This window comes from Cetorhinus maximus, chromosome 15 (genome assembly GCF_964194155.1).
Source record: "Cetorhinus maximus chromosome 15, sCetMax3.hap1.1, whole genome shotgun sequence".
Lineage (NCBI taxonomy): Eukaryota > Metazoa > Chordata > Chondrichthyes > Lamniformes > Cetorhinidae > Cetorhinus > Cetorhinus maximus.
Window position 1 is genome coordinate 18,263,441 of NC_135893.1, and position 24,773 is coordinate 18,288,213.

Consider the following 24,773-nt stretch of genomic DNA (forward strand, 5'->3'; position numbering starts at 1 on the left):
ACAGGAGACATGTGATTTCAAAAATACAATTCATTCATCATCCCTGTAATAACCAATGTCTGCCAACATTCAGTCAGACACACACATACACACACACACACAAACACATACACACACACACACAAACACAAACACATACACACACACACACAAACACATACACACACACACATACACACACACATACACACACACACACACATACACACACACACACATACACACACACACACACAAACACATACACACACACACATACACACACGCATACACACACACACACACACACACACATACACACACACATACACACACACACACACAAACACATACACACACACATACACACACACACACATACACACACACAAACACATACACACACACACAAACACATACACACACACACATACACACACACACATACACGCACAAACACATACACACACATACACAAACACATACACACACACAAACACATACACACACACAAACACACACACATACACATACACACACACACAAACACATACACACACACACACAAACACACACACACACACACATACACACACACAAACACATACACACATACACACACACACACACACACACACATACACACACAAACACATACACACACACACACACACATACACATACACACACACACACACATACACATACACATACACACATACACACACACACAAATGCTGAGTTAAGTGCTTTGGGCGTCCTGAAGAGGTGAAAGTTATTACATGAATACAAACTCTCCCTTTCAAGCTACCTCTCCCTGCTCTCTGAGATCTTAGTTGTTTTCCTACAGCTGAAACAGAGTTGGCAAAGCTGCAGCATCAGTTTCGAATCATGGAGGGAGACCGCCAGGCTTACACTCTCGAGTCACAGCAGCTGCTCAGGAAGCAGTTGTAAGTATCACCAGGATACGTCTCTGTGGAATTTAAATGAAAGTTCAGTCAGCGGGGAGGTGGAGGCAGTTATGTTAGCCTTTCACCTCTTTGTCCCTGAACCCTGTGGACTGCAGACTGTAAAGATGAAGGGATATTTACAGTGGATTTAAGGGCTCCGGGGATAGGATCTTTGGACAGACAATGCTCTCTTCCAAATAGGTGCCATTAACAGTGAAAATCTACCAATTCAATCTCCTTCAAAAATACCAGAGGAGCCAGAACTAAGAGCCTGTCTTGAAGCTGGGATAAATGGGGATGGATTAACTCAATATTAGCCCATTCTGCAGCTATCCTGGAGTATTTGGTGGGATAATATAGTGGGAGCTTAATTTGCTCTGTATCTAACGAATGGTGTACCTGCCCCAGAAGTGTGTGCTGATTATAGTTTATCTTGACACAAGTTCTGAGCACTGTCAAATGACTTTAAAAGTCACTAACCTGTGCAATTTTTGCATCACTATTTGTAAGAGTGTCAATTCCTAAACCATCTGGTTTTTCCAGGGCGGAAGTTGAGAATCTGGAAAAGGACCGTGGGGAGTTGATGCTGAACCTACAGCTTTTAGAAAGTAAACGCAATCAGCAGCAGGACCAGGAGAACATGGAAAGTGTTCAGAACATGCTGAGCTACCGGAACGAGCTGGAGGATCAGATTGCCAGGGAGAAGCAAATGATCGTGGATCTGGAGCAGGAGGTGCAGATAAGGGTCATTTGGGACCAACTGGGGATAGCGGGAACTTCTGGAGGGGAACAGGGTCCAGCGAGTGGCCAGAACGCCTGGGAGCAGCAGTGTGAGGTTCTGTTCATTCCTATGACAGGGCCTCATTGACATACCGCTTGAGAATTTACAGCCCAAAGCACCAGGGAAGTTGGGGGAAAGTGGCAGCTCAGAGGTCCGGTGGTGGGGGGGGCAGGGTGGTGTGATGACCCTGGGGTGGTCAGTGATTTGCAGAGGGGGAGGAGTATTCCTGGTTCAGAGTGGAGGGGGCGGGCGGTGAGTGTACAGCCCAGGTTAGGGGTGGGAGGAAAAGCCCAGGCCGGCGGGGGGGGAAGTCAAATAAGAATGTCCATGTTGAGGAACCAAGGGTTGAACCGTGCAGGAGTGCAGGAAGCCTGAGGTTCGGGAGGTCCAGGCCAGGTGAGGCCTCTGCTCCTGCTCCTCTTGGCCTCCTCAAAGGAGAGTTTAATGCCTCTTTGATGGTGGCACTGGGTTGTTTCTGTCAGCGCAACCTTTGCTGGGCCTCCACTCCGAGGGTTAAGATGGGTTCAGACACGGTTGACGGAACAGAACCTTTGTTTGCTGTCTAGCTCATGGGGGTGCTTCAGATGCCTGGATAGTTAGGGCTTGTAAAGTCAGGAGAGGAACAGGAACAGAGTGCTTCTTGTGTCCTCTCCATTTTACAAGTCTGTTCACCCAATTTCCACCAGGACTTAAAGCTTCCCTCAGTTTATCCCTTAGATTGGGGTGTCTGCTGCTCCAGGTGTGACTGGGCACAATGAGTGGGGGGAGGACATTGTACTTATACAGCCAAACCCAACCCTGCCCGTATCTCGCCATCCACACTTTCCAGCCAGGGTCACTAGAAGTGATCAGGAGCAGGAATCCTTACTCATTTTTCCTCCCTAATCCAACAGCAGTCAGGACAACAGCTACCTGGCTGAGAATAGTTAGTGTGGCTCATACTGGAGATAAAATCTGAAACCTTGTACACTGAATGCCTCAGCATCAACCAAGCCAGTGCATCAACCCTCCGAGCTGACAGTGTTTGTATTGCTTTGCTTCCTTACGCTTTGTTAATCCTTTGCTGTATCATTTCCCAGAGGGTTTACAGATGAGCTGGTCTAAGTTGCAGGACCTGGTCATTGGAGAATGTACCAGCGCACCCTTGGGTGATTCTCCCATCACCTATGTTTGGTTGGGTGGCTATTGCTCCTCCCTACAGTGGCACAGCAGAGCAATATCCTGTCTTCATAGTAACTATGAGCACAGACATATATTCTAGTGTCTTGTTGCAATTTGACTGTATACGTATGTGCCTGTGATTGTGTGTCTCTTTCTGTTACTGTGCATCTCTCTATATGTGTGTCTGTAAGGTGCTTGTGTACTTAGGTGTGTATATGTTTTATGCAGAAAATGGGCATTTGTACTGTTACGACTAATCCCCAGATGAGGTCCCCAAATTTGTTAACTTCCCAAACTGGACCCCATTTTTGTTATGCTTCCGGGTGAGGAGGAATGAACCTTCTCCCCTTCTTTATTCAACCCCCTTGATTGATCGCAACAAGGTTAATTTAAAAGGGATCCCTTCCCATGCGGATACCTTTTCCCAGTCCAAATGTATTTATTTTTTAGAAGGAGCCAATTTAACCAGACTTTCTTGGGTCAAAGAAAAAATAAGTTTATTAGTTATCAAAGCCCGAAAAAAATAATAAAAATGCAACACACATACACACAGATCAGAAATGAGAAGTTAAGAGTCCAAATAAAGGTTTTGAAAAATATGTGAAACAGTCCCTGGCTTGTCGGTGAGGCGTAAATGGCGATATGTTGCGGCCGTTAAGTTGGGTGATTCCAGTAGAGCTGACTCTGGCAGTTTCGCAGTTAGTTTGGCGACACTTAGTTCTGCAGGGTGGCTGAAAGGCTGTTTTATTTCTTTTAGATTGTGGCTTCTGCTGAGCTTTGTTTCCAGCAACAGAGACTCTTATTCTTCTGCTTGCTGTCACACACTATCACACACCAGCACCTCAGATTTTTAACTGATTTTTCACTGAGTATTCTGGAGGGGGAGAAACCATGACTCACACCCAGAGTCCATGTTCTTTCATCATTCTGAGGTATAAATCAACAGGAGATGGATTTCGGATGTCTGCTGAGATATGCAATCAGTCTCTTGTCTCTGCAACCACAGGAGATTAAAGTTCAGTCTTTTGCATCTTTCCTATCATCCTATCAAATCTCTGTTTGAAGAAATCTATAACATCTTTTAGGTGCGACATTCCATGGAACTAATCACAATGGAATTTTCCAGGGAATGGTCACTGCACATTATCAGCCATCCTTTGCTCAGTGTCTTTACTTGTATTTCTTTTTTAAAAAAGGTCTTCCTTAAAAAATTCAAATTACCCGCAGGTCATTGGTACCGTTAGCCTGCTTTTGTAACAGTATCATTTTTACTCATTTACGGGATGTGGGCGTCACCGGCTAGGCCAGCATTTATTGCTCATCCCTAATTGCCCTTGAGAAGGTGGTGGTGAGCTGCCTTCTTAAACCGCTGCAGTCCACGTGATGTAGGTACACCCACAGTGCTGTTAGGGAGGGAGTTCCAGGATTTTGACCCAGCGACAGTGAAGGAATGGCAATACATTTTCAAGTCAGGATGATGATTGGCTTGGAGAGGAACTTCCAGGCGGTGGTGTTCCCATGTGTCTGCTGCCCTTGTCCTTCTAGATGGTAGAGGTTGTGGGTTTGGAAGGTGCTGCCTTAAGAGTCTTGGTAAGTTTCTGCAGTGCATCTTGTAGATGGTACACACTGCTGCCAGTGTGCGTCGGTGATGGAGGGAGTGAATGTTTGTGGATGGGGTGCCAGTCAAGTGGGTTGCTTTATCCTGGATAAAGCTTCTTGAGTGTTGTTGGAGCTGCACTCATCCAGGCAAGTGGGGAGTATTCCATCAAACTCCTGACTTGTGCCTTGTAGATGGTGGACAGGCTTTGGGGAGTCAGGAGGTGAGTTACTTGCCACAGGATTCCTAGTCTCTAACCAGCTTTTGTAGCGCAGTATTGATCTGGCTGGTCCACTTCAGTTTCTGGTCAATGCAGATGTGTGACAGTGGGTATATGTCTGTATATGTAGATGTGTGTCTGTATGTCTGTATATGTCAGTGTTTGTCAGTGTGTGTCTGTACGTATCAGTGTGTATTTGTATGCCTGTATATGTGGTTGTGTTTCTGTTTATGTGAGTGTGTCTTTGTGTACCTGTATATGTGGGTGTGTGTCTGTATATGTGGTTGTGTGTCTGTATATGTGGGTATGTGTTCATGATGTTTATGGTTACTTCTTATTAAATAAGCTGATGTTTGTTGAAGTTATATTTTTGTTCAAACCCTTTTTTAATATAGATAAAGAAGTTGGAGCAAACAATCTTTGAGCAGAAGAAGGGGCTGAGTAAAGGTGTTAATGTTCAAGTGATGAATGAGCAGGTGGTGAAGAACATTGGGATCATGGAGGACAGGTTGGACAGGGTAAGGATTCTCAGAATGTGACCAGAGAGTAGGAAAACATCCGCAATAAGTGGAGGAAAAATACTGTTGGCATGATGAATTTAAAACAATGACAGGAGATGGGTGAGACCAAAAATATCAGAAAACTGTAAGCTCAGATGCAGTTAGAGTGGGTCTCCTTTTAAAGTCCCAAACTGACTATCTCTCTATTGCTTGCCTCTAACTGGGGTTCAGTTCTACCCCATGCATGTTCTCACACATCGATAAGACTTTTTAGCCTATCAGAGCTGAGCATTAGACAGAAATCAAAGGTTAATTTCCCAGATACTGTTGTGAGCAATCCGGGAGAAAAAATCATAGAGAATTCCCAAGATGAATATTGAATGACGAACCAGATTCCTCTTGTTAGTTTTCTACTGCACAGTCCAGCCTGCATTTGAAATGTCACAGCAATGCATGCCTGACCTCCCTCGACCATCTTTACGCTGCTATAATGTCGGTGCTGTCTCACTTTACAATAGCAAGTAAACATAACTCCGACTCACAATGAAACCTACTGGCATATGTCCAACCAGAGTTACCAAGCCCAATGGAACCTGAGGAGGAGTAGGACTTGTTTTTGCTATCCCGCTAACTTAACGCAGGGCAGGTGTTGAATCTAAGATCCTTTGCTTTTAAAGCTCAAGACTATGCTGCGCTAAGTCACGGTTTGTGCTGACAGTAAAGTGCGGGGGGGGGGTTCCTACTAAACTATGCAACATTTTTCCACTTTCCACAAGCTGAGTTGTCCCAGTTCCTCCCACCACCCAGCCACAGCTCAAGGTAGCTTTATCATTCAATGGTTCATCTATAGTTTAATTCTTAGGTTGACTTAAAAGTTATTTTGGATTCCATAATTGAAATGGGATGGCTTCCCAATCTATTCTGTAAGGTTGCCAAACTTCCAAGATTGGCCTGAGTTTCCAGAAAGTAAAGATTAATCTCCAGGAAACTGCTGTAAACAAAACCCAGAAGAGAAATCACAGGGACTTAAAAAATGGCGTGTTGTTTTTATTTTTCTTGTCAAATATTGAAGACGGGGAACGTTAGCTTTTTGATGGATGGTCAGAAATCATCCCCAAAGACCCCAATATTGACAGGCGGGTTTTCCAAGCAGGGATCAGAGTTTCCAATAGCAAATCTGGAAGTCTAGGTTGCTCTGTATGCTGTAGAACTTTAACCCCACAACAAGAGGATTTTATTTGATAGGATCCCTGCCCTGAAATTAGCCTTATTAACAGACACGGCCTCCAGTTAGGCAAGGAGGTCTCCAGAGTAGGTCACACCCCCAGGTAAGGAGCCTACACCTGCTACTGATAGTGTAAGGGGACTCCAATCCCCATCCTCTGGGATGGCGGGGTGGGGCGGGGTGGGATGGGGTGGGGCGGGGGGTGGGGGGGTGGGGGGGGTTGGTCGGATCCTTAACTCAGGGGAAATCTTTGGATCATGGGGATCTAACAGGGCCAGGATCCCTGTGAAGGAGATAAGCTGGGTGCGGCGGGGATGGTTCAGTGGGAAAGCACTCCTAATCTCCCTGGCCTGCAAGCAAATGCTGCAAGGGCACTTGTCTTTTCCCTGAAACTGTCCATCCCCTCAATTGAGCTGCCGGCTTTCCCCAGGCCTGGCAAACCCAGCCAGTCAGGGCCTAATCTGCAAGAGAAAGTGAATGTGAGGCTCCCAAACTCATGATAATATTTACATGGTCAACCTGCCTCCTGGGCGTGCCCACCCCCTGCCTGCCTCTGTTAAACATGGAATTAGGGTCAGGGTTGAGATTTTGTAAAGTTTTACATCTCACTTGCCCCCCCCCACTCTGCCAGTATTCGGGGGTTAAAATGAGGTGGATGGAGGTGAGCAGTCATGTGATGAGACCTCCAGGAATACATCCAACCATGGTTGACAATTCTGCTGTCCTATCACATGAGATAATTTGTGGTCATTGCTGTCCCTTGTCTTCAGACTCTCAGGAAGTTCAATACCCAGCTTACAAGGAATGGAGAGTTGAGGGAGCAGATTGATACGCTGCGCGTGGAGCGCTCAAGGTTCGAGCAGCTCCAGCGGAAACTGGGAAAAGTAAGGATTAAAAATGACTCTAACTCGTCTCTTTTTGACCATTCTTTCTCCCAATCAGGGCAGCTCCTCATTTTGCTGAGAGGGTGAGGTAGTCAGGGACTGTTGCCCAGGGTTCATTGGCTTTAACACCACCCCTCAGAAGGGGGGCTTTGATGCCTACCTGCACCAAGTATCGAATCAAACCATCGCTCAGCCTCTCACAGATTGAGACATTGGCGATACTTAGCTTTTCAGTTTATTCTTGGGTGAATCTGATGAGGTTAATATTTATTGCCCATCCCTAGTTGCCCCATGTGCATTAAGTTAACCACATTGTGGTGGAAGGAGAACTGTGTGTAGACATTCTGGCCACGTGCTTCCCTGTGCTAGCTCACAAATTATCAGACGTATTGGCCGGGATTTTCCTGCCCTGCCATGGGCGAGGCGGTGCCCCAGCCAGAAACCCATTGACTTGCGGCAGGAATGGAAGATCCCAACGGCCAGCGGGTGGGTGTGGAAAATCCCGTCCACTGAATCCAGTTTCACAACTGGTTAGGGTGGGATTTGAACCCATGACCTGGCCTACAGCCACAGATCCCAACCTTGGCCATGCTCGTGTGGGGAAACACAGAGAGAGGACAAGTCAACATGGGGCACTCCCACACTTCCCAGCAACCAGCACAAAGGCATCTGGACACTGAACGCTGTGGGTGGGGGGGAGGTGTTGTGGACAAGATTCCGAATGAGGAACTGGGGTCTGCGAAAAGGAACTAAACAGATTCTGCTCTGCTCTGATTGACGAATTTATTTACAAGACAAGCGACCCTCCTTTAGCCATAATCTAACTGAAAGGCGGCAAGGGTTGAAGGGATTAAATTACCTCTTGCAGTTCCTATGTTCTTTCCTCTGGTTGTTCGTCAGTCATTGACTGAAGGGGCAGAGAAGCTGTTGTAATTGTGTATAAATGGACTGGTATTCCTTCCTCTCTACCGTGTGGTCTAACCCCAGACATTGTGTGTGTCTTCCTCACTTTGATCAGGAACTTCTGGAGATTCGGAAGGAAATCGGTTCTGTGATTGACAGTTCGACTGCTGCGTACGAAGCCAGGTGAGGATACGGCACCCAAGGGACAACCCTTCTCAACCCAGTTCACCTCTCTTGATGATTAATGGGTCAACACAGCCTTCTGAAATATGTCATCATTATGTGGGGTGATTTTGAAGTGGGGAATGCCAGGAACCAGTACATTTATGTGAATTCCTGGTGTTGCCCTGGATATGAGTGAAACAATGTGTGTTGTGAGAGTGAACTCAGTGTAGCCCGTAAAAATGGCTTAAAGGTTATCCCACAGAAACAGCCCATTAATCCCTCCTACACCTTGCTCTGTCTGTTTTGTTCTATAAACAATTGTGTCCAAGTTGGAAAACATGGGTCAAATAGAATTCTGTGGCACTGGAATTTATTTGTGCTTCAGTGTTCCAACCTGATATCAAGGAACTAAAACACAAAGAGGAAACTGTTTCCAATTAATTCTTTGCAGGTTCAACCAGTTAAAGCAGTGAATAGTTGTGTCATATATACCAGCAAGTTTATAGGTTTTGGTCTGTGCTGAGTGAACTGATCTCAGGCAATTAAAGCATTATAATTGGGCTCAGTATCCAGGGGCTAGGATCAGGAAAGAACAGCCAAGGCCATGGCAGATGGTGGAATTTGAATTCAATAAAAATCTGGAATTAAAAGTCTAATGATGGCCATGAAACCATTGTCCATTGTTGTAAAAAACCCATCTGGTTAACTAATGCCCTTTAGGGAAGGAAATCTGCCGTCCTTACCTGATCTGGCCTACATGTGACTCCAGACCCACAGCAATGTGGTTGACTCTTAAAATGCCCTCTGAACAAGGGCAATTAGGGATGGGCAATAAATTCTGGCCTAACCAGGGACACTCACATCCGATGAATAAAGGAAACAAAAAAAAAGAGATCATTGGATTTTGGATGGCCTCGCTATGATGTTTGTGAACTCAATGTCTAGGCTAACGCATGTGATTGACTCTGAAGTGGTCTGTTGAACCACTCAGTTGCGTCAAAAACCACTACAAAGTATTGTTCAAGGAAAAGACCCAATGCGACCTTCTCAAGGGCAACTAGAACATGGGCAACAACAGACTGGTCTTGCCTGTGACACTGACTTCCTGAGAGTAATGTGGTGCGGCGTGGCCTGTATCCATGGAAACAAACTCCAGCAAGGGGTCAGCATCTTCCAGAGAGAGTAAAAGAGGACGTTTCTGTGTAAGGTAGTGACAGCTGAGCACTGGCTGATCTGTTTGCAATGACCTGATGTAGGGATGAGGCACAGACGAAGATGCAGCAACTGAAGGAGAAGGCAGAGAAAGACTTAGCGTTGCATGCAGCTGAGATGAAGGAACTTCAGCGAGTCATCGACCACGACAGGAAGCTGAAGGAGTTCACGGGAATTAAAACTCAGGAGCGGTCGAATGAAGATGAGACATTACACGGCGCCTACAAACGAGGTAAAGATATTTAAAAATGCCCTCGTCAACAGAGACATGAGTTTAAGAATAGCCACAACCTGCCTGAGGGACAAATGTTTTTATTATTCATTATCAGGTTGTGGGTATCATTGGCAAAGTTGGCATTTATTGCCCGTGCATTGTTAAGCAATAGCAGTTTGATAAGCTGGAGTGTCTCACTAGGCCAAGGGATATGGGGAGTGGGCGGGAAAGTGGAGTTGAGCAGAAGATCAGCCACAATCATATTGAATAGCTGAGGAGGCTTGAGAGGCCCATAATGGTCTGCTGCTGCCCCTATTTCTTATGTTCTTAGGCCACTTCAGAGGGCAGTTAACATTCAAACACGTGGGTGTGGGACTGGAGTCACATACAAACCCAGACAGGGTAAGGGCGACAGGTTTCCTTCCCTGAAGGACATTAGTGAACCATTTTGGTTTTTATAACAACCTGACAGCTTCATGGCTACACTTACTGAAAGCAGATTTTTAAAAACTGAATTCAAACTCTCAAATTGCTATGGTGGGAGTTGAACCCATGCTTCTTCGATTACTAATCCAGTAACATAACCCATACATGACTGTATCCTATTACGTTCTATGTGGAACAGCAGCCACAATGACCCACCTGCCAGTGTAAGCCCCATCTCCTGTTCCTGATGAGCCTGCATTGCAAGTGGATATATAAAGAGCTCAGGTGGAAAACTAGAAGCTGAGAAGTGGGCTGAAATTGTCACCTCATCCATGCTGCCTGCACAAGAAGTTGGAAAATCCAAATAAATGGAGCAGCCTGGCTGCCTCCTTTAGAGCTCTGACCTTGCTTCCGCATGGGGGTTATTCCAGCTGTTGCAGGCAATGCACAAGTGAGAGGTGAGGATAGTAGTATCAGCGAGAGTTGGGGCGAACACTGTCTTATAATAGCTGTGATTATACTTCAAAAGCACATCACCAGCTGTAAAGCACTTTGGGACATCCTGTGGTTTTGAGAGATGCTATATAAATGTAAGTCTCTCTTTGGTGTTCTTGAACCTTGTCCTCAGAACACGGCGATGCAGCAAGAAAAAGGAAGGACGCAAAGGAAGAGACAGTGGAGATGTATGAAGCTGCCTTACAGCAGATCCGAGAGCTCACTGGGGAGGACAACCTGAACGTGCTGGTGGAAAAGTTCATAGAAGGTGAGGCAACACTTTCTGTGCTATGATCATGAGCAGAAAGACTTCAGGTGATTGGCAGAGTCAGAACTAAGGAATCACCTGTCTGTATGAACAGAGAAGGAGCGGGGCTGGCTGGGGTTGGGTTGCCAACTGTGATTAAATGTATTCCTTGAGGTTTTATCACATGACTTGCTGCACACTCCAGCCAACACATCCATCCTTGTGATGCACTGCCTCCCTACACAAATTGGAAAGTAAAAAGACTCAATACCCAAATGTTTGCCTGACAGCCAAACAGCCTTTCCTTCCCCCATTTTCAATATTTTTATATCTGGTAAAGAGAAATGTTCAAAGAAAATGACAAAAATACAATCGTTTTTAACCATGATTTTTCTCCAGGGTTGCACACAGCAGTGTCCTGGAGATTGACCTTCAATTCCTGGCTCTCCTGGCCAATCCTGTAGAGTTGGCAACCCTAGGTGGGCAAACAGTGGTTAGTGGTAGGACAGCAGCGAGGGGGAAGCGTGAAGGGGAGGGGAAGCTTTTGGGGAAGGGGAGGAATCAAGCGCGGTGGGGGTAGCGGGGTGTCTGGTAATGCTGGTCAGTCAGGGATTACCAGCTGTCATGATGTTGAATGTTACATTCCTTTTTTAAATTTCAACTTGATGGGGGTGGGGTTACCAGTGTAAAAGAACCTTTTGCAGCAAGTGCTGGCCTTGAACAGTCCCAACATTGGTTGAAACTTTGCTCTTTAAAAATACTGTGTATGAAATACAACAAGGAGCCCTCCATTCTAATGTTTGACGGATAATGGCAGTGTCATTGTTACAGGGTAAGTTTTAATGACAGTAACATAAATAACGTCTGGTAAATGACCAGGTTTAGAAATCTGAAGTAAGAAGAGTAAATGCTGGAAATACTCAGCAGGTCTGGCAGCATCTGTGAAAAGAGAAACAAAGTTAGCGTTTCAGCTCAATGGCTTTTCATCGGAAATCGAGGGGCTGCAGGGATCCTGGTTTGGTGCCAGTGGTTCAATGATAATGGTCTTTGAAATGTCAGTATGAGAGATCAGGATTTCTGTACATTCTTTAACTGAGTATCTTTCTTAATTCTAACTCTCAGACTGCACGGTGTTTTTCTCTGACAGTGGAAGATCGGAACTTTGCGCTGTTTAATTACATCAACGAGCAGAACAGTGAGGTTGAGAGACTGCAGGAGGAGATTGCTGATGTAAGTCTTTACAAAAAGGTTTGCTTTTTAATAACTTAATCAACCACTATGCAGAAACACAGGTAAAGGGCACAGACCGGTACCAATTACAATGACCCAGTTAGGCAGATTCCAAGCCCTTTCATGATTCATTGGCCGGGAGGTGTCTGAAGGGGTCATAAGGACATCAGACGATGCTGAGGAGGGAAATATCTAAGAGGCCAGTCACCTTTATGGCCTACTCCTGCTATTTTCCATGTTCTATGTTCCTATGTTTATGACAGCTCAATGCAATTCTTAGTGTTGAGTGAAGCATGCAGAGAGACTGCGAAGGGAAGAATATTTATGAAATTATTTGTTCTAATAGTGTTCTGAGCAATATTTAGCCCTCAACAAACATCACTAAAAACAGACCACCTGCTCATTGCTGTTTGTGAGAGTTTGCTGCTGGCATGTCAGCTGCCACATTTCCCACAGAACAACAGCAACTGCATTTCAAAAGTACTTAACTGACTGTGAAGTGCTTTGGCATGTTTTGAGGTTTTGAAAGGCGCTATATAACTGCAAGTTCTTTCATTCATTTCTGCAAAGGTTCCTTCTGAATGTTGTCTCCTTCCAAGTTAAAAAGCACTGGTTCATCTTTTCATCCCTGTGACACCTCATTCAGTCCCTTTGCTCTCCTGTACATTTGTTTCTTGGGTGTCCCAGATCCAGGCACAGACTGAAGCCTTCAAATCACAGGAAGTCCAACGGGAACAAGAACACAAAGCTATTCTGAGGAAGATCGAAACTCAACAGGAGGAAGTGAGCAAACAGGCCATGGAATATGACAGCAGGATCAAAGGGGTCAAAAAAATACTGGACCAACTCAAAGCAAGTAAGCAAGGAGCTTCAGTTAGAAGTTATGAATTAATTCTGAATTAATATATTTTTAGAAAATTTATTTATTGCATATTTATTCATTATAATAACAACAGACAGGCTTGGTGGCAGTAATTCCACCTAAGTCAGAAGATACAGGATTCGAACCCTAATCCAGACAGTCTCAGTGAGTGGAGACCGTAGCTCCAGCTCAGAATTCAGGGATAACATCCAGAGTGGGATACTTTTTGACGAGTAGGAGCTGAGGGCTCCTGCACCCCCATTGTATGGGTAGTGGGAGCTCATAAAACCCCCCCACCATAGAGACTGATCCCCTAGCGGCTGGGAGAAAGATACAGCCATGGAAGGAGTGCTTATATCATTACCTGTCAGACAGTTAATTAGCTCACAAATCCTTCCACAACTTCATGCTATCCTGCAGGTGGTGAAGATATGAGATGGTGATGATAAGAATTGATAGTACAACAAAATTCCACCAGAAAGCAGTTTAAATATGTTACCAATGGAAGACAAAGTTCTACTGTTAGGATTTCTCTTTATCCTAATTTTCTCACATCCACCCCTGAAGATGTTGACTCTAGCTGAGGTCCAGGGTTCCAAAGAAGAGTCATATTGGACTCAAAACGTTAACTCTGTTCATCTCTCCACAGATGCTGTCAGACCTGCTGAGTTTTTCCAGCAGTTTATTTTTATTACAGGACTAGATAATGCCAAACATAATAGGCAGTTTCACCTTGTCCAGAACACTATAGCCACAGGATACGGCCTGCCCTTGAAGAGGGGACTGGGTGTAAATTCAAAACTACTCTGTGGAAACAATGGCCAGAAGCTTGCAGTAAGCGGCAAAGTGACCACAATCGCCACTGGCCTCAAAGATAGCTACCCACAAAGATCTAGTGTCTTCTGTAGCCTGTATTTCACCTTTCCTGATGTTAATTTGAACTTGGCACCAAGCTGAGGGGATCTCCAAGCACCCAGCAACAGCAATGTCATCAAGCAGGGTAACAGCCTATCAAATTGAAGAATAGCCACAGGCAGTAAACTAGGAAGTAAAGTGTATTGATTATACTTAACTTTTTAAATCAATTTTACGGAGAGTGAAATAAAGATTGGAACATACATGTTAAATGCTGAAATATCATTAACTTTAAAAAAATCATTTCTATTATATTAAATTCTATTATATTAAACAATGGAAATTTACCATAATGGAAAAAAATTGGCATTCCACAGATATAAAATTAGTTTTCCAGGGCCTGAGAGGTTGTTTAGCAGTAGTTATAATTTAGTACACCATTAAAAACCCAATTACACCTCATTAATAAGGCATCAATTTCTCAGGAGGTTTTAACATTCATTTATAGTGTAAAAAGGCAAGTTTGCGTCAGTTCAGTGATTACTAAGGAATGCTGCCTTAAGGGACTTTAGTGGTGCACCCTGTCGCGGAGCAGGGAATCAACTGGCAGAACCTTCCAGATTTCCAAGTTTCACTGTACATGAGCAGATGCCAGAAGCTGCTGGTGGTTTCACAGGGTAATGACAGCAAGTGCTGACTGTTTCTCTGTCATTACAATCACAAAATCTGGTCCAAGATTTCACTGAGTGAGTGGTCAATCTATGAAACCAGCTCTATGAAGATGGTGGAAGCAGTAAGTATTGATCCATTCAGATGCAAATTCGATAGATTACTTTAGAAAATAACATTTTGGAATACAGAGTATGAATAATTTGGGACATGACCTGTGTTAAGTATAGCATACTTGGGAGGAACAGGACAAACATTCACTGTCTAAACCCACACATGGAGAGCGTTACCTTGGGCTTCCCTGGGGTCAGTCCAACAAGAATCAGCACCAACAGAAGGGAAAGAAAGAAAACCATGTATTTTTTTAAATCCCACGTGAACCTTTCTAATTTGACATGTATTCCGTCTACAGAAATTGAATCGTTGTTTAATAAAATAAACTGCGATCGATCTATTTTGGATGAAATGTTGGGATCTTCATCTGGAATCCGAGATAACAATGTGATGCAGTACCTGGGCCTCGTTGAACAGCGCACCAATGAGCTACTATCTATCCAATCCTACCTCGCATCCAAGGTATCTATGGATCATTTCCTCCATGCCCAGACATCCTCTACTTTGAAAGTTTACTTGTTAAAATTTATTTGCTCACGGGATGTGGGTGTCGCTGGCTAGGCCAGCGATTATCGCCCATCCCTACTTGCCCTTGAGAAGGTGGTGGTGAGCCATCGCTTTGAACCGCTGCAGTCCATGTGGTGTAGGGACACCCGCTGTGCTGTAGGAAGGAGTTCCAGGATTTTAATCCAGTGACAGTAAAGGAACAGCAATATAGTTCCAAGGAAGATGGTGTGTGGCTTGGAGGGATCTTGCAGATGGTGGCATTCCCATGCATCTGCTGCTCTTGTCCTTTTGGTGATAGGGGTCACAGGTTTGGAAGGACCTGTTGAAGGAGCCTTGGTGTGTTGCTGCAGTACATTTTGTAGATGGTATTTTGAGTTGAGCAGAGAGCTAGAAAGTAATGTTCACTCCTCTGGATATCTTCTTCATTGTAATGATCACTCGGCTGGTTTGTGCCACCCACTGGAAGTCGGTGAACTGCAAAATATACAAATATTTTGCCTGAGTACCATCAGAACACAAAGGGACTGGCCCATTTGTCACCACAGGATTCCATCCCATGTTATGGTGACAGATGTGGATTAGCATGTAGCATTCTCACTTCTGACTCAAAAGGTCATTGGTTCAAGTCCCATGGCAGAAACCTGAACACATAATCCAGGTTGACTCTCGCTCTGTATACTAAGAGGGTGCCATGCTGCTGGGTGACACGTTAAGCTGAGGCCCCTATGTGCCCTCTTGGAAGGATCCCATGGCACTATCTTGAAGAAGAGCAAGGTGTTTTGCCTGGTGTCCTGACCAATATTGATCCCTCAACCAACAACAATAGAAGCAGATTGTTTGATTATTTATCTCATTGCTGTTTGTGAGAGTTTGCTGTACACAAATACCTGCTGTGTTTCTTTTCTTCATTTCAGAAGTGAAGGATCTATTATCTAACCCATTCTTGTCACCCAGCAGGGACCTTCACCCTCTCTGCCAAGAACCCTGGCACTTAGATGATTACTTCCATGTCCATTGGTTATGTGGATCAATGCACCATTTGGTGCAGCACTGAGTCAGGAAAGTTGGGTTTCATCCCCAATCTGGTATCAGCCAAGTGGTAAATATAAAGGGAATTAGTCCTGCTGATTGCTGTCTGTAACACTTTCTGGAAAATGTCTGCGTGTAGACAGCAAGTGAGGACAGGGCCAGGCTCACCTTTAACACTCTCCATGTCTGAATAGCTTGCCAACGCTCACTATCTGGGCTCACACATAAAGAATGGGCACTTGGATAAGGTACTGAAGGGTAGTGGTACCCCTGGAACCATACCTAGTATAAGCTGGTGCCTTCAGAGGAGGTAAAGGAGAAAATTGGAAACATCTGGCAGCATTAATGCTGACGAGTAAATAAGCTATTGGATACAATATATATATTGTCATTGTAAATATTGTAAAAGGAGTAGTCAGTGTTAAATTTACATAGGATATATACTAGAAAAGGCAATACTTGCAGGGCTATGGAAAAGAGCAGAAGAGTGGGACTAATTGGAAAGCTCTTTCTAAGAACCAACATATAAGTATGATGGGCTGAATGGTCTCCTTCAGTGCTGTCTGATACTAGTCCTGGATTGACTCATGTAAAAGTTTTATAGACTGATTAAATTCAGCTCAAGTTGTGTCCAAGTGGTGGGTCTCTTTGAGTGTGTGTAGCACTAATATTAATTATTCTATATCCTGTTCACTCCAGGATTATGACAAACCATATGACCCACGGGAAGCTGCCATTTTGCTGATGGGCCAGAATCTGAAAAGTCCGACCCAGCCAGTGTACATTGAACCTCCCACCACTGGGTCTGTATCTCCCATCTCCGTTCCATCAGTCTTTTGTGGGAGGGGCAGAGATCAACACAACCACAAGCTCACATTATCATAGAAATTGTAAACTGTTCTTACTTCATTCATATTTTTATTCTTGCTTTATAAATAATTTTTTCACATCATTCCCAGAACAAGGGGCTGTGCAGACATGATCTGACCTCTGATTGTACCTCCTTTAGGGGATGGGTCTCATGAGGAGTCTGTACAAATTACGCCAGAAGTGAAATTGGCGTAGTACAAATATAATGATAGCAGATCAGCAGCCCATTTTACACCATGCTTGAATGAAAAAGACAATCAGGCAGGATGTTAATGTAAAACACACATGTATGAATGTTGGGTAGAAGCGAGTTATCATGTTCAGGGGAGATGAAGAAAATTGGGGGAGGAAGGGAGGGGCTGGGCGGAAGGAAGTCCAAAGAGACTACAGTTGGTTTTCTTCCCTGATGACGTGGATTGGAATGTTCATTGAGTGATGGTGATGTTTGGGTCAAAATGTAATAGAAATAATTCTTGTTGATAACTCTTTTCCAGAAATGATAATGACAGTGACGTAGAATCTCCAGTGACTGACGAGGAGGAGAGGCCCCTGACTCAGACTGAGCTACGGCAAAGAATACTGAAAGGGGTAAGATCAGAGAGTGTGTGACCTAATAAAGCCCTTACAGCCTCTTTCCCCTCCCATGAACTGATTAATGCTGAGTGTCACTGGAAATATTGCTCCAGCACGTTCCCTACAGTTTGGACCCAATCACTCTCAGGATGCTGACTCTAAAAGCCTACATGTATTTTATTTTTTTCTTCATTCTTTCATGAGATGTGGGTGTTGCTGGCAAGGCCAGAAGTTGTTGCCCATCTCCCTAGTTGCCCTTAAATTGAGTGGCCTACTGGACCATTTCAGAGGACAGTTAAGAGCCAACCACATTTCTGTGGGGCTGGAGTCCAGGCCAGGTAAGCGTGGCAGATTTCCTTCCCTAAAGAACATTAGTGAACCAGAGGGGTTTCTACAACAATCAACCATTACTGAGACTAGCTTTCAATTTCAGAATTATTCATTAATTGAGTTTTTTAACATATGAATGTATATACGAACATATAAATTAGGAGTAGAAGGCGTCCATTCAGCCCTTCGAGCCTGTTCTGCCATCTGATAAGATCATGGCTGATCTGACTGTGGCCTCAACTCTACTATACTGTCCACCTCCTATAACCTTTGACTCCCGTGTCAGTCAAGAATCCATCAGCCTTAAAAACATTCAATGACCCTGCCTCCACCGTTCTCTGGGAAGAGAATTTCACAGACTAACTACCCTCTGAGAGAAAAAGGTTCTCCTCATCTCCATCTTCAATGTCATCCCAACCCCTCACTTTGCTTTATCGAGTCTACTCCATGATGGAGTGATATCACTCCTCACACCCACTTATCTTCTACGCCCATACATGCTTCTTTCTTTAAACTTCCTCACATGTCCATCTATCTCCCAATAACTAAGTCTGCCCCTGCAGATATGCAGATTGCTGGTGACTGTAGAGCCTAGATATGTGAAGCTAACAGCAACCTCCAATGTCACATTACCATGCTGCCATCAATCAGCATTGACAATATCATGGATCGTGACATTTGTCTTTCTGATGCTGATGGCTAAATCAAACTCTTTACAGGCATGAGAGAGTCTGTCCATGAAGGTGTTCCTCAGTAAATGGAATGCTAGTGTAGAAGCATTGCTATTGGGGAGACAGTGATGTAGCTGTAATGTTACTGGATTAGTAATCCAGAGACTAATGCTCTGGGAACGTGGGTTCAAATGCCACCACGGCAGCTGGTGGAATTTAAATCGAGTTAAAAAATCTGGAATATAAAGCTAGTTTCTGTAATGGTGACCATGACAACTATCATTAATTGTTGTAAAAACCCATCTGATTCACTAATGCCCTTTAGGGAAGGAAATCTGCCATCTTTACCTGGTCTGATCTACATGTGACTCCAGACCCCAGCAATGTGGTTGAATCTTAACTGCCCTCTGCAATGGCTGAGCAAGCCACTCAGTTCAAGGGCTACTAGGATGGGCAACAAATGCTGGCTTTGCCAGGGATGCCCTCATCCCAACGATGTATATAGGGAAAAAGCAACTGTCTGATGAGGACTTGCTGCACTTTGGTCTTGGATCTCAGGCGGGCAAGGCTGAACAGCTTTCCATCAGTTCTGTTATGTAAAAAGACATCTGATGTGGATGAACTGAAGGCATATGACAGAAGCAAAGAGAATACGCCAATAAGTATCGGTGCCAGAATGCAACCTTGTTTGACCCCACTGTGGATCTCAAAGGGTTCTGATGTTTCTCCGTCGTAGCTGACCTTACCCATCATCTTGTCATGGAAAGACAAGGATAATCTTCCATCTTCATTTAGCTACTGGTCCTGGGTCTTATTTCCCAGTGAGAACACCTTTCCTTGGCTATCCTTTTGCAAACTGTTTCCATAAGAGGGATCATGTTTTGACATCACCCTTAACAAAGGTTCTGGTCTGCTCTTCTGTCTGTTGCAGATCCCCATTCTTGTCCCTTATTGTTGAATACCAATTGGGTTATGCATACCTACCTAGTAGTCTGGTATTTGGACAGTGAAACAACTTGATGCACTGCCAGATAGCACATCAACATCCTTCCCCATATCCTTTAATACGTTTCCTTTTCAAATACTATCCAACTCCTCTTCACACAGTTTACAGTCCCTGCCTCAGCAGTGATTTAGAGTAAAGTATTCCAGGTCCTAATAACTCTTCTGCTATGTGTGGGACCCAAATGTAAATAATTGCCCTTTATATTAATACCACTGATTAATACAATAAAAAGGCAATCCTCTGAATGCAAGGCAATTGTTAGCCGTGATTAATTTTCTTGTGTTATTTATACTTGTCAGCCAGGTAAAGTTCATGATAGACAAACACCTGTAAATCCTACTTTATTTGAAAGACGGGTTTTACTTCAAATCCCAAAAAATAGCAATTTATCTGTTCCGGTTCCCCATACATCTTGGGCTTTCCGACTAATGAAAATATTCCCTGAAAATATGCATTTAAGTTTGCAACATTAGATTCTTGTTGCTGCGAGTGTATTTAAATAATGAGACAAAGCTCAAGCCTGTGGAGTTCATCATTGAAATGCCACCTTATTTATTAACTAAGACAGCACATTAGTTGCTGATGGGGTTCATATCAGTTAGTTCTATTAATTGTATTCATTTAGACAATTTGTATGTAAACTTTTCACTTTCACGTCAGAATCGAGCAGGGACGGAAGAAACACTTCTTTCACAGTTACAATTTGAGTGGCTTCATATTGATTCATTGAATTTAAATTCTAACGGCTGCCATGATAGGATTTGAACCTATGCCCCCAGAGCATTAGCTGGGACCTCTAGGTTACCCGGCCAGGGACATTACACCCCCTTTAGCCTTCCACCACTCTTAAAGTGTCGACTCCTCCTTGTTGTGGTCCCACTGCATGAGGTCTGATGGTCCTCTGGTACCTTGTCCAAGTGGTCATCTTTCTCTGCGAGCAGCAGCAAGTTAGCTGACTACAGAATACATTACATCACAACCCTCATCACAAAGGTTCACTATAAAATGGGTCTTCTGATTGTTATCTTAAAATCTTCCACCTGTTCACTGAATGTAACTCAGAAAACTGTGCACCGTCCCCATCTCATCAACAACTTCAATGTCCTTCAATGATTTCCCTGCTTCCATTGTACTTGCCTCAATCCTGATTGTTGTGATCAGCTCAATTCTCCCAGTTGTCATCGAAGCCACTTTTTCGTTTTGTGACCTGTGATCATGGTGTTTAAACTGAGTTAAATCATTTGGCTAACATGATGGAAAGAGAAAAGATGCACAGAGACAACAGGATTTTGAAACTTCAAAGTTACCCAAAAACATTTCCTCTGGACTTCAGAATCAAAGTACCAACAAACATTGTTACAATCCCAGCTGATGTTACTACTGGACAAGCCAGATCCCAGGGTGGAATCTGGCTTGATAGATCCTAACTTCTATTTTTTGTTTAAAAATGTGGAGGGTGGCTACTGAACAGAGTCACAGGAGTCAGCTGATGAACCTCTAACAAAAGAATAAAACATTTATTAAACAAGAAAACATTAACTATATTACAATACTCCTTCACCCACAACTATGCCTTTACAGATATATACAGATTCGTAAGGATAACACAAGTTACAAAAGCTATCTTATACTCTAATGTTCACAGTAAATACACAGTACATGTAAAGCAATAGGCAACCTGTGGTCAGGCACATCACACTTTGAAACCAAGTGACAGATGCCACCCCATACAGATGCTATGGATTCCTCATCAACTCTCCCCCCCACCCGCCACCCCCAGACGCTTGTCACACCTGGAGCCAACCAGTCACACTGAACGCCATCTTTCGCACAAGGGTTTCCGATCTCCACTTTCGAAGAGCCCGCTTTGGAATCTTCTCCCAAACGGCACTTTCTCTCAGACACCTTCCACGAGGGTCCACCCCCAGGGTTTTGAACTCTCCTTCTGATGTTCCTCTCTGCCTGGATCGCCATTTGCATTCAAGCTTTGCCTTCCACACACCCTCTCTTAGATACTCAACCATGCCAACAAAACACCACTGCTTGACATGCCCATAGTAAAGAGTTACAGACCTTCAGCTGTCTCCTTGGATCTTCTGGCTTCTTGCAAGCCTATTTTGCTCTAAGCCTGCATCCTGCAGCTTTCTCCCTTTAAGTTTGGAGCCTACCTCTCTGCTCCTCACTCTTAACTTCACTTAACAGGACCTTTTCTAGATTCCTGTTCTTTTCCTATGACTAAAAGGTCTCCCTGGGACTCTCATTTTTGCCCCACTCCCTGATTTCTGGGGCCTTCTTCTGTTCTTTTGGGAAATCTGCTCTTTCTGCAGTTCCCTCTGTTGTATCCAGCCCCTCCTGGCTTCAACTGAACTAAAATTGCTTTCTGTTTCTCGCTGTCTATGTGTGGGCTTCCTGTTACTAGGCAACAGCCCAGGTTTTTTCTACTTTGTTTTAACTCCCCTAAACCACTGCAAGCATCATAAAACCTCATTAAAAATACAGGTACTCAAACAAAGCTTTAGACCTGCTGTATCCACTCAAAAACGTACTAGATCCCAGGTTTCACCTTTTTAACCCAAAATAGAAAAATATAAACTAAACTAAAACTTAAAGCTAAAACTCATTCCTAATACCCACAAATAAAAATATAACTTATTAAACTATCTCTAGTTTAGGCCAGACATACTACCAAGGCTCGGTTGGTTAAGGTGCAGATGTCAGTTGTGGCTCAATGGGTAGAACTCTTGTCTCTGAGTTAGAATATTGTCAGTTTAAATTCCACTCCATAGACTTACGCCCATTATACAGGCTCCACACTCTAATGCAGTACCGAGGGAGTGTTGAACTGTCAGTGATGCCATCTTTCAGATGGGATGTTAAACCAAGGTCCGGGGTGCCCTCTCAGGTTGATATAAAAAAAACTCCCATATAATTGAAGAACAGGGGAATTCTTACCAATGTCTTACTAATATTTATGCCTCAACCAACATCACTAAAACAGATTATCCGACGATTATCACGACGTTGTAATACATTCAGATACTGGCAAGGGGAGGATTCACAGGAGTTCATTTTCCATGGCCAGAGATTGATACATAGCCAGCAGTATAATTCAAGAATTGATGACCCTGCATTGCTCAACCTGGTATCTGTATTGTCTGCACCTTCAGATACCCAGCTGTCTTTACTTGTTTAATGGTTCCTTTCAATCTCTCTAGTTGCAATGCCATTGTGTTGATGAATTCAGTTATTTCACATCTCAATGTGTTTTAGGTGATGAAGAAAGAAGCAAAGGCTCTGAAGAAAAGCATTCATTATGACCGCTCTCAACAAAAGCCCTAAACCAAGAAATGCTCAAAAAGATCACAAGAATTAGTACTTTAGGTTTATTGAGATTACCGTGTCTGCATCAATTTTTTCACTCCAACCTTCTTCCCGCAATATGTTGATCCTTGCTGGGTGTAGATTTATGCTGTTGCTACATTTTTTATTTAGAATAGTTGTAATTCCAGAATTAGCATGTAAGGAATGAAATAATTGTTCCTTGTATAATTCTTCAAAGAGGAACATGCCAGTACACTCCTAGTGATATTGGTTATGAATTTGCTTCTGCTTGCAGGTTGTTGAAACTGAGAATAGGAAACTCTAGGGGTTAATTAACTGGAATGGCCACTGTCACGGACCAGCACGTCATTCATTAATAGCTATTGCTTCTATTCAATATTTATGATAAGCTACTCTTGTGTAATTAAAACATGAGAGGTATATTGTCTCCTGAATTCAATGTCTCTCAGTCTGGGCAGTGACTTTGATTGACAGGTGTTTCTGTGGTCTGTGGGAAAAAGGTCAGAGCCTTGATTGGCTGGAACTCTCTGATTGATATCTCGGTGAGTACAGAATTAAGTTCTGCAAAGGAGAGCGAAAGGGCATTCAGTAAGTAACTCGAATGCCTGTTGTAATGCTGAGTTGTTTTGATGTTTCATGCCACAGTTGTTTTGTCTGATTATGCCTCTCTGAAGTGCCTTGGGATATTTTTCTATATTAAAGGCACTATGTAATTGCATTGTCATTGTTGCCAAGTTAGACTGAGGTCTAGATATTTAGTTAGTGACCTTATAACAACACCCTCCTGCACTTATATAGCACTTTTAACATAATGAAATATCCTAAGGCTCTAAAGCATGCTGAATGTTACTTGTCTACCCAGCTATGTGGAAAATTGCCCAAGTATGTCCTGTACACAAAAAGCAGGACAAATCCAACCTGGCCAATTACCACCCCATCAGTCTACTCTCCATCATCAGTAAAGTAATGGAAGGGGTCATCAACAGTGCTATCAAGTGGCACTTGCTTAGCAATAACCTGCTCACTGATGCCCAGTTTGGATTCCTCCAGGGCCACTCAGCTTCTGACCTCATTACAGCCTTGGTTCAAACATGGACAAAAGAGCTGAACTCCCGAGGTGAGGTGAGAGTGACTGCCTTTGACGTCAAGGCGGCATTTGACCGAGTGTGACATCAAGGAGCCCTAGCAAAACTGGAGTCAATGGAAATCAGGGGGAAAGCTCTCCACTGGTTGGAGTCATACCTAGCACAAAGGAAGGTGGTTGTGGTTGTTGGAGGTCAGTCATCTCAGCTCCAGGACATCACTGCAGGAGTTCCTCAGGGTAGTGTCCTAAGCCCAACCACCTTCAGCTGCTTCATCAATGACCTTCCTTCCATCATAAGGTCAGAAGTGGGGATGTTTGCTGATGATTGCACAATTTTCAGCACCATTCACGACTCCTCATATACTGAAGCAGTCCATGTCCAAATGCAGCAAGACCTGGACAATATCCAGGCTTGGGCTGACAAGTAGCAAGTAACATTCATGCCACACAAGTGTCAGGCAATGACCATCTCCAACAAGAGAGAATCCATCTCCCCTTGATGTTCAATGGCATTACCATCACTGAATCCCCCATAATCAACATCCTGGGGGTTATCATTGACTAGAAACTGAGCTGGACTAGCCATATAAATACTGTGACTACAAGAGCAGGCCAGAGGCTAGGAATCGTGTGACAAGTAACTCACCTCCTGACTCCCCAAAGCCTGTCCAC

General features: G+C 43.9%; 1 protein-coding gene across 1 annotated transcript; it reads left to right on the forward strand.

Annotated features, from left to right (window-relative positions):
- Positions 1 to 742: 742 nt before the first annotated feature.
- On the forward strand, positions 743 to 23,014 carry odad1 (outer dynein arm docking complex subunit 1). Its single transcript, XM_078559208.1, has 13 exons — positions 743 to 929; positions 1,473 to 1,662; positions 5,084 to 5,206; positions 7,184 to 7,297; positions 8,316 to 8,383; positions 9,622 to 9,809; positions 10,846 to 10,980; positions 12,107 to 12,189; positions 12,877 to 13,045; positions 14,988 to 15,151; positions 16,925 to 17,028; positions 17,590 to 17,683; positions 22,946 to 23,014. The coding sequence occupies exons 1-13, from the start codon at positions 871 to 873 to the stop codon at positions 23,012 to 23,014; spliced, it is 1,560 nt and encodes a 519-aa protein (XP_078415334.1). The 5' UTR covers positions 743 to 870.
- Positions 23,015 to 24,773: the final 1,759 nt, after the last annotated feature.

What these genes read in the sequence shown, in the direction of transcription:
- odad1 (XM_078559208.1), top strand. Translation starts at nt 871, where the DNA reads ATGGAGGGAGACCGCCAGGCTTACACTCTCGAGTCACAGCAGCTGCTC. An exon ending in GGTGGAAAAGTTCATAGAAG is followed by an intron (nt 10,981 to 12,106) that starts GTGAGGCAACAC and finishes TTTCTCTGACAG; the next exon opens with TGGAAGATCGGAACTTTGCG. An exon ending in TGCAGGAGGAGATTGCTGAT is followed by an intron (nt 12,190 to 12,876) that starts GTAAGTCTTTAC and finishes TGGGTGTCCCAG; the next exon opens with ATCCAGGCACAGACTGAAGC.